Genomic DNA, 10,759 nt, shown 5'->3' with positions numbered 1-10,759 from the left:
AATAAAAACATACATCGCGATCTCAACATAGATTCTTTAGATCAACATATTGCAAAGCTAAATTTCAGATTTTTTGAAAAAACCATAAACTGTGACACCGCAGGATTTAACAAAATTTTTACTTTTGAAAACTTAAGAGAAGACATAAACCTCAGGCCGATGGCAGCTTTCTTTAGTAGTGACGTAATTTTATACAAACGAACGTCAGTCATCATCATCTGAAGATTCACTTAGAAATTTACTTGTGGTAAAGAAAACAGTGTGAATGTTATGAGGTGGTGTGTACCTGCATAGTTGTCTAAAAACACGTCGAAAAGCGATGGACGAGGTTTATTTCGGATGCATAAGGAATATGCACAAATTGTTTTGTTGGAGACTTTTAATAAAGGGTAAGTGGACATGCTTTTCAGTTGAATTTTCCAATTTAGTGTTAAATACTTCACTTCCGACTTACTTTAATGAGCTATAAGTATTCATTTAAAAAGAACGTAGCTAAATTGTTCAAATAAAACGAAGAATTGTATATTGTTTAAGAAACAGGAACGCCGCTCTGTTCACCTTAATGTTACATTTTGTGATGCTGTCTAAAAACTATAGGACTTACAAACTTTAAATTGCGAAAGTGTAGATAAACAAGTACAAAGAAATGTAGTAAAATAACTTATAATTCGGTTATTAGTACGAGTTATTATCAACTTATTGTAAAACACCAGGCAAGCTAATCTACAGCACGCTGAAATGAAACTACAGAGTTGAAATTTGAGATTTCATTTTCATTTCTGAACCCAATTAGAATTTTTTTTTCAAACTTTAAATTTTTCTGAAGGTTATTAAGTGTTTTTCAAGTGTTATCAACAAGTAAATTTAGTATTAATTGGAAATGGACAAATTAGGTTGTTACGAAAAGAGTTTAAAATTTAAAGTTTAACTTAAACTTAAAATTACTTAAACTTATCAACTTAAAATTTAAACTTTAAAGTTTTTTCCATACCTTTTCCATTTAGAGTATTCGACATACCTTTTTGTTAATCTACTGTGATGTATTTTATTTTTTAATTAAAGGCTGATTCGAATCTTATGTAAGTCAAAAATTTGATTTTTTAACTGATTGATTATTTAAAATTTAGCGTCTGGCAAGTTCAGAAAATTGGCTTCTTATATTAAAACAAGTCTACTGTTATTTTCAATCAGTGAAGCGGATGAAGTTTTTTAGTTAAATAATATCTGACCTCTTCAGTTTTTTGGGATTATTTAGTAAACCATTTGACCATTAACGTTCAATCAATTACCGTAAAATTATGGTAATAAACAGCAACCAGTTGTTTTCACTATTTTAATTAGAATTGAAACGTATTCCCGAATTGAAACGTACTGGTTCATACATTTAGTTTGTTTACGTTAAGAACTTACTCCGACGCAAAGTCTGAGACCGTCTACTGCTATGGAAACAAGAATAGCGCATTTCAAGAAGGATAGCAGCTCTACTCTCTTATACAATAAACTGAAGAAAATGATTGAAACTTTATCTCGCTGCCCTGTCCTAGACAATGACCCAACACCCCTACTTGAAATAGTTATACCTCGTTACCATAGTCACCGCCACGGGTCCAGACGAATAGCTGCTCTGCAAAAATCTCTTTTATGTTTAACCATTACTTGGTGCAAAGTTTCTAATTGCACCATAATTTGGATAAATGAAAAATTATTTTATTTAGGTTGCGTTATAAATTGGTAAATATGATCAAGAAATGCGTTTATGGCGCAATCGATCGCACTAAACTTCCGTACTATGATCGGCACGAGCTTTAACCGTGACCGATAACTTATTTTGTAGCTGTTGATAAGATGAACGATTTTGTTGAAGCTTGTTATCTCATGCAAGTTGTCTTTGAAATTGTCTTTGCAAGCTGAAATTTATTTTTTAAGAGGTTTTACATATATTTCAACGGGAAACCTTTTTATCAGGTTTCGAAATTAACGTAAGATAACATTCTTAACTTGAAGATGATGCACACCTGCAAACATAAATTCCTATTTTTGTTAAGAGTTATTAATTAAAATTATATATTTATTACAAATTGATTTCTTGTTTTAAAAATCTTCTGATATTATCATAATTTATCTGAACTGGCTTTAAATAATTTCTATTTAGTTGTGCATCCCCAAAACGTATAATTTGAATAAGAAGTTAAATAGGTAAAAAGTTAGATTTAAGCAGAGAAATTGGTTCACGCATGGGACTTAACATTTTTATTTATAACGTAAGAAAAAAAAGTTTCCTAAAGTAAAAAAGTATGATATATTCTCCTTTCCATTCGGTTTTTACTGCTTTTGATGAAAAATAAAAGTAGGAACTTAGATGATAAATCTTGCAAGAACGCATTTTCAGAAAGTGTCTTTTTTCTTTGTGTGTGCTGAATAGTAGAATACAGTTCTGAATAGTAGTTTCTATTTCTTTTAAGCCTAACTGTAAAAGAAGCCTGTAAGAAATCTATTTTAGAGTTTCAAATTAAGTTACGCGTTAATATTAAAATTTAGTTTAAATGTGTTCCAGTTTGTCTAGAACAGTTTTTATAATCGTACGTTACAAAGGAAAAAAAAGAAAATTCTGAAATACAGAAAGCATTACGGCAACCTTGTCTCGGAATTTTCTTTTTAGTGTCACGGAAATGTTTGTACTAAAAACCTTTTTTCAATAAAGCAAAAATATTGCAGTTTCAAATCTTTATCCCTAAAGGAATTAAAAATTATTTTTAAAGTTGTTTTTAAAAAAAGTATTGTCACTAAAGGTCCATCATGACGTATTAGCTGACGTCACACTAGCGTTAGGATCAAATTGCATTGTCCATTAAAATTTCATGACAAGGTGGATTTTAGATGAGCATGCGAGACGTTGCGAAAAGAAATTTTATAATTACCCAGATTTAAGGTCACTTTGAGACTAGCTTTATGAAAGGATTTTTACAATTGAAAACCGTAAGACAACCACGATTAAAGGTTTTTATATAGGTTGTTTTCCAAAGTTTTGGATGAGGGTAATGTGAGTAGAATAGAGCCGATTATCGCAGATCTTGTTTTAAGATTAGAAGGTTTACACATAAACTGCATAAAAAAAACCTTTTTAGGTTTACATTGAAAGGTTTTTGCTGAGTAGAAATATACCTTATTTTACTAGACTTTTCCTCCATTTTAACCTATCTGGAAAGTTTTTTTAAGTCAAAAATGTAGCATCCGTAGCAATTTTATCTGCAAAGCGTTTAGAAATGTTTCTATTTACATAAATTTAAAATATATACTAATTATTGTTAAATCTGAACTTCATTATCTCGCAGTATAGACACGGTTACCAGTAGAGCACAGAAGTCAAGCATCACTGTCTGCGGTCAGTAAACGGGTGGGTGACCACTTTAATCAGTCAGCGTACACTGTAAAAAAACTCGGTGAATGTTTAACCAATACTGGTGCAAAATTTCTAGTCGCACCATAAATTGGTTAAATGAAAAATTGTTTTTATTTCGGTTGGACCATAAATCGGTAAATACGATCGAGAAATACATTCATGGCGCAATCGATTGCACCAAACTTTCGTACTATGAGAGGCGCAAACTTTAATTGCGACCGATAACTTATTTTGTAGCTGTTGACAAGATGAACGATTTTGTTGAAGCTTGCTATCTCATGAAAGTTGTCTTTGAAATTGTCTTTGCGAGTTGAAATTAATTTTTTTAAAAGTTGTCTGATGTTGTTGACTAATGGCGGATTTTGTCGTCGAAGTTTGCTATCATCTCATGCAAATTGTCTAATTCTTTTGCAGGTAAGAAAACTTTTCTTATTTGCAATAATTACCGTTCAATTATTTGCAATAATTGCAGTTCACAGCAACTTTAAAAATTTTGTTGAGTGTTCTGAAAGAGTTGGTTTCAAATTTTTTCTGGGAAACTATATTCGTTGTCAGAATAATTAAATATTTATAAATACATATATTAGCTCTTTTTCAGTAAATAAGGAGATACATCTATTTTATGCTCACAGAAAGTGTAATAATAGTGACAAATGAAAGGTAATTGTAAGCAGCATAGCTTTCCGTCAAATTTACTGCTGGTGAAAATTTTCTAGGTCCGTGTTTTAATTACATTCTACAGAACAAATAGAAATTATAATAGTGAGTACTTTCTGTTAAGATTAAAACTTTTTATCAATATCTGTGCTTATGTTTTGATTTTCACGTTTTATAGTGCTCATTTTCGTTTGTAATGTCACATAATTAAAAGAATGTTTATCAGTGCATTCTTAAATGCTTTTGTAGTAAAATTTTCAAATTGAATTATACTCCGTTTCTCATCAAGCCGTTGTCATGGAAACTAGGATTTTTAAGTTGGTCGGGTGCACACGGTAGGAAAGGAAGTACCAATATTGGCTTTAACGAAACAAAGCGCTACATTTTTTTAATCGTCAAGAATGTTACTGAAATTTTGAACAAAGTACCGACAAGAAAAAGAATTTTTTATAACATTTAGAAATAAGCTGATTTCTTATTGTGATTTAAACAAATTTCTTAATGTTTAAGTAAAGGAAAAAAATTTTGAATGAAGCAAAATATGATTTAAAAAGTTAATAAATACTTTTTTAAAATTAAATCTAAATAAACAAATACTTAGATGCTGATGAATACTTTGCTTTAGATAATTATTTTTCTATGTGATAGTATTTTTTGTAGATTATTTTTGATTTTGTATAGTATTTTTTTTATATATTAAGCCCACATTAGTATTTTGTGTGTGGGGGGGGGAGGAGTCAACATCAATTCGAATGTTTTTATTGATCATGAAAAAGGTCATGTATTTATAATGCTTAGTTTTTTTAAAAACATAATAATTTTTTTGGAAAGTGTTTTTTTAATTATAAAAGTTTTTTTTAATTCTGAAATATGTTTCTGTGAAACAAAAGGGAATTTAGCAAAAAAGGTAATCTTCACAAACAGTATACATCTGGAGTCTTATAAACCATCCATATGAATAGACACTAATCATTTTTAATTGTGATAAATCATACTTTAGATAATTATCTCCCTTTATTGATTGGCTTTGTTGAGATATAACCAGAACTAATGACAAAGTGTAGCAGACAGCTTTAACCATTGTTTAAGTAGAGGACGTTAAGAAACAAACAGAAGCCATATTGTTTTGTGGCAGTCCAATCTAGTAGAGACAGCTTTAAAAATAATTGTTAAGTTACTCTTTTAGTTTAGTTCTGCTGATAACAAAAGAAATCTGCTTGGTTTATATTCTGAATGACACGAATTTAGGTAACTTTTTTTCCTTCCTAACGCTAAATTGCTCAAAGAAGTCATTTTGACTGCTTTTTAATTTCAATCAGAAAAACAATGATGTATATAATGACACAATTATTTAGAATTTTGTGACTTTTTGTACAATATATAACTTTTTTTTATTGTTAATATTTACTAATAACTAGATATATAACTGTAAATAGTATGAAAAATATAAAAAATTATATTTAAACAAATTTCTTTACTCATTAGTTACTTTCATAATCCAGTCCTTTTGACTGCTTTTGGGCAATCTAGGTAGCTTCAGTCTTGTGTTTAAAACTAACAATTTAAATTACTTCTTTTGACTAGCTAAATTACTAGCTATTACTACTTAAATTTGACTAACTATGTTAGCTAAGACATCTGAACAATATGGACTAGCTTAGACATGATTTTTATGGGTTGCAGAGCCCAGGATACTTTCTAGTCAAACTAGCAAGGAACAAAAATGTAAAGAAAAAAACATAAATTAGAATAAAATATCTAATTTTTGACAAAAGTTTGGAGTTTACATTCTAAGATAATAAGTTGTGGAAAACTGGTAACTTTTATAGATTGCAATAGGACTTGTTTAAAGCGAGGGTCTCGGAAAAATATTCTTTAAATCGGGTCTCGCTCGCTAGATCGAAATTCAAACTCAGCGCTATAAAAATTAAACATAAGAACAGTTAACGTGAATTGCTTCATTTTACTTAATTTAATTACATATCGTAATTTTTTTCTCCTTTATCTGCGATAGTTTTATAATTTCGATTTTTTCCTTTCTCTTACGGATACTCCTGCGGTGACATGGATCCTGAAGACACGGTTCTCAGTAGAACACCGAAGTAAAGCTTTTAGCACTTTTTTTTTAAAGACCCTTTCTTCTTGCCACAGTCTGAAATGAATGGACAACTTGTCATCTGTTCATATTGTGACAAAAGGAAGTAACTAATTGATAACAGAGTTTATAGGCAAAACAAATATTTGCCACAATTTCGTTCCAAATTTTGATTTTTCAGCGTGGTACCTTTTGCACGAAGAGACGTTTAGAACTCTTAATGAAATAAAACCGATAAAACCTCTTTCCTGGCACCGAATATAAAAAAATTTAAATAAAAAAAAATTAAAACTAAGCAAGTAAAAAAAAAATGAATGATTAAAAAATTTAAAACTAAATAACTAAATAAAAAATTTAAAACAAAACAAATAAAAAAATTAAAACAAAATAAATAAAAAATTTAAAAATAAATAACAAATTTTGATGCAAATATTTACATAGAAATCGAAACAGTTGAGAGGAGAATCATCCATTTGTCTCGATTGAAATAATACCCTTTCGCAAACTTTTAAAAATATGCTCTTTTGATATAAATAAATTACACTGTCTGGGTTCCGCAAAGGTACGCAGTAATTTTAATGTATCCCTTAAGATTATGTTATAAAATATATTTTAGATAAGAGTTTAACATATTATAACTGCTGAAACTATACTTTTAAAATAGATATTTCTTTTAGACAAAAATACATCTGGCAGATACAATAACTTCCAGTTTTTGTATCAACTTCATAAAACATTATTTCGAGATATTTTTTCTTATATAAACATTAAGTTGATTGAAACTTTCAGTTTCTGTATTAATTTCATTTTTCTGGCGTTGAACTTGGGTCAATTAATGTAATGAATGAGTGGAATGATATTCTGAGGAGAAATACTTTCTCTACTAAAACAGTACTTATAAATTTTTTTTTGTTGTACCGAAACATGAAGTTGCTTAATATATCAACTTCATATTTCTAGCGTTTCACACAGTGCTTGGAACAATTAAAAAAGCAGATGATAAATAATATTTCTGCTTAAACAGTATTTTTGTACAGAAACACGAAGTTAATTGATATCAGTGAACTCTCGCTACTGCGATATCCAATACAGCAATAACTCCCTTTATTACGATAATGTTTCGTGGTCCCGAAGAACTTGCATATGAATTAATGTAATCTCATTATTACGATATTCTTTGAAGCAAATTAACCCCTATAAAACGATTTTTTTTTTCAAATTTCAACCTTATTTATTCCATTTATTGTAAAAATTCTTATTTTATCATTTGCCGTTTTTCCATCTTTTCTGATAAAAGAAGACTCACTGCCGACCACCCCAAGATCTTCCGTACTTAGAATCGCCTCCCTCATCTCTTCAGAAGTCACAGGTGTCATTTCCTTCATGTTAAAAGCTGATCATGAGTCACAAATGACCACAAAGCATCATCGCATTAACACCTGAAAGATAATTTTTTTCTGTGGAGGTTGGGTGGAGCACCATGGAGAGCCATCCCCTCCGCAGAGGATCAAAATTGTGATGACATGTCTTCGGATCATCCTCCGGGATGTTTCTCAGACCGTCGCCAATAGCCCATTGTGCAGCTCTAGTGTGACGCAAATTAACAACAATATATTTATTTGGTCCCCAAAATATTATTGTAGCGAGGTTTTACGTATCACATTAACTTCTTGCTTCTGAATCAACTTTATTTTTCCGTGGTTTACATTGTGTTTAGGAATGAAATAGACACAACTTAAATGAAACTTTGAATGCAAATAAATTTATTAAGAATAACAGAACAGGTCACGAGGCAGCACAACCGCTAAGAAAGAGTAAAACATCTGATAGATATCAACAGGTTTTCCATTAAAATACTTTTTTTTTTCTCTCTCTCAACAACAACGGATGTTTACACTCACTGAAACAAAATTCACACAAACGCAAGTGTTGATTTTTTGAAAGCTTCACAAACACCCAAAATGATAGACATCGATTCAAAAGACTGGAAAAATATGTACAAAGCGAACTCATTTGATGGGAGGAAGTTACTTTAAAATTGGTGTGCATTTTATTTATTTTGTTTGATATGGTGCAACCAGGTTATTGATAATTCGTTCGGAAATTTAACTGTGATCCTTACTTTTCCATCTTAGAAAGAGGGCAGCAAATGAGTTAGAATAAAATTAAAAGGCATCCATTTTTTGTTACATTATAAAGTATACTTGTTATATAACCCTGATAGGAAAAGGTTTCCTATTTTATAAAGAAGAGTTACTACGATTTACCATTTTATTACTCGCTGATTTTTCATTTTCATTCTTCATTTTTTCAAGTCTTCTATAAAAAAAATTATGTTACTATTATTCAATTTTTATAATTATTGATTCAATGAAATCTTTTTAAAATCATTTGGTGGTCTATTTTTTTTAATGTTATGTTTCACAATCAACAATTTCGTAATGCAATTATTATAGTTATGAAATTATTATAGTTTAAACTGAAACGGATTTTTCCATATTTTTTACTTTGTTGATTATTTTATAAAACTTTTTCAAGTTTGATGGGTTTTTAAAATTTTATAAGTGAAATAAATTTTGAGAAGAAAAGTATAATAATTTCTTCTAAGATTGTTATTGAGAAAGACATAAAGTACCCAATCTTTAGTTAAGGCACTTATAATTACCGCCACTTGTATATTACAGATTTTTTTGAGGAAAGCCTCTTTTGTCCTTTTTTTTCGCGTCAAATAATGCAAGTGTTATTAAAGCAATATATTGCTACAATTTGATAGTTATCGAAACTTTGAGCTGAATAAATTGTCAAATTGCTAAGAAGTCGTGCTAAATAGTCTAATGAGAAATTCAAAAAATCTTTAAAAACTTAATATTTAAAAATAAAAGTTATGCAAAATACGATTCTGTTAAAATATAATTAGGTATTATGATTACGTGAACTTCTTATAGCACAGTTTTAAATATTAATCAATATCAGTGATATTCTTGCATTCCGTTCAGGATGTTTTTAAAATAGAGTACTATATTATAACTACAAACTATATGTATTATCCAAAAATATAAATAAATAATAAAGTTAAAAGCATCCTAATGTATTGCTTTAAGTTCACTTTGTTTTCTTCCTCATAACAAACCTATTGCTCATTTTCTGTCTTTTAAAAATAGTTTTAAATAGAAAACTCTCAAGACCAAGTAAACTAGAAGTAATATGGTTAAAATATGTTGCGCAATATATTACTGAAATGTTTATTAAGATTATTGCTGAATTATCTATAAAGAATATTACTGAAAGCAGTAACAGAGTAATTAAGGAAAATTATTAACAAAACTAGTATCGCTCAAAACAGTATTGATGAATGGTAATAAAAATATATACAGCCGAACCTCGTAATAGTGAACATGGTTTATAATGAACTCCCGGGTATAGTGAACGAATTATTCGCTCCCGGGCCTTACTGTGCACATATAATATTTTTTGTGGATATAGTGAACCAAACGACGAGAGGAAATTGGGTATTAGGAACTTTTTTTTGTCCTCGAGTGATTTTTTTTTAATTTTTTGGTAATTCTGAAATATCTACACCAATTTTTAAAACCTTCTATTGAGCGGAAAGTAGCCATAAGCATATCTTTTCTTGTTTGCTTCTATCTCAATTTCTCATCCCCAAATTCTTTCTAAGTAAGACGATGAGTAATAAAAAATGAAAGGTAACACATTTTTGTCACTACATATTGTTTTTTAACTTTTGTATTTGTTTTTATGGGTCATTTATTTAAATAATGTGTAATAAAAAGGGAGCAGTTCGAAAAAATTAAAATTGTTTGCAGTACAGATATAGCGAACTCCCGGTTATAGTGAACTCTTGAAGGTTCATTATAGCGGGGTTTAACTGTATAAAAAAGTTTTCAGAGCGACACAATAACTTAAGTTGGCAAGAAAACTTTGCATTGGTTGGCCTCTTTCTCAATTTCATTTCGAATTCGTTAGAGTGCAGAAGATATGGGATTGAAGTAATAATAGATCGAGCAGTTATTCACGTTGACTATGCCAAGTTATTAATTGAGCATTTATCCACCGTGAAGCGATAGTATTTTCAGCGCCAAAGCAGCTTAAGTTCCGTCTCTTGAAAGGTAGTATTGCTGTAGAAGAATTATTATTTCATCATTTTCCCCCCTCTTGTTATGAACTGAAAAGGGTAGCAAGGTAGTGCGAGGTAGAACTATGAATTAAACCATCTACTTGAGAAAGGAGGTCTTCTACAAAAAACAAACAAATGTTTTATTTGCCCCATTGCTGGAACAAGCCGGCCCGTTCGCACCGGCAGTTGGTGCCCCATAGATTGCATCGGCAAGAGGAGTTTGCGCAGCAGTCGTTGGGTTTGCCGTCACAGCCACCTCCTCGTCGAATGCATGCCCGTCTAAAAAAAGGAATAAAATGTTAATACCTAGCGATTGTACGTACGCAATTAATTAAAAAAAAAATTTAAAAATTTGGTTCGCTACAGCAATGTTCCCCAACCTTTTTATCACTGCGGACCTGACAACGTTTGATAATTTTACCACGGCCCGCAGGGGGGGGGTGCGTTGATTGTTTATATTTTAGATAATTTT

At 30.2% G+C, this 10,759-nt stretch overlaps 2 protein-coding genes across 2 annotated transcripts in view; one reads left to right on the top strand and one right to left on the bottom strand.

Moving 5' to 3' along the window:
* Positions 1-243: 243 nt before the first annotated feature.
* The window catches only part of LOC107453275 (U8-agatoxin-Ao1a), a 474,367-nt gene continuing 463,851 nt past the window's right edge, over positions 244-10,759 (top strand). The window contains exon 1 of the mRNA XM_071178020.1: positions 244-389. The gene's annotated coding sequence lies outside the window, so the exon portion shown is untranslated. The remainder of the gene's footprint in view (positions 390-10,759) is intronic.
* The window catches only part of LOC139425040 (U8-agatoxin-Ao1a-like), a 45,317-nt gene continuing 42,450 nt past the window's right edge, over positions 7,893-10,759 (bottom strand). The window contains exon 4 of the mRNA XM_071178021.1: positions 7,893-10,566. Within this exon, the coding sequence (XP_071034122.1) occupies positions 10,428-10,566 (139 nt within the window). The 3' untranslated portion in view covers positions 7,893-10,427. The remainder of the gene's footprint in view (positions 10,567-10,759) is intronic.

Source organism: Parasteatoda tepidariorum, chromosome 2 (assembly GCF_043381705.1).
Source record: "Parasteatoda tepidariorum isolate YZ-2023 chromosome 2, CAS_Ptep_4.0, whole genome shotgun sequence".
Taxonomy (NCBI): Eukaryota; Metazoa; Arthropoda; class Arachnida; order Araneae; family Theridiidae; genus Parasteatoda; species Parasteatoda tepidariorum.
This window is presented reverse-complemented; position numbering and strand designations above follow the sequence as displayed.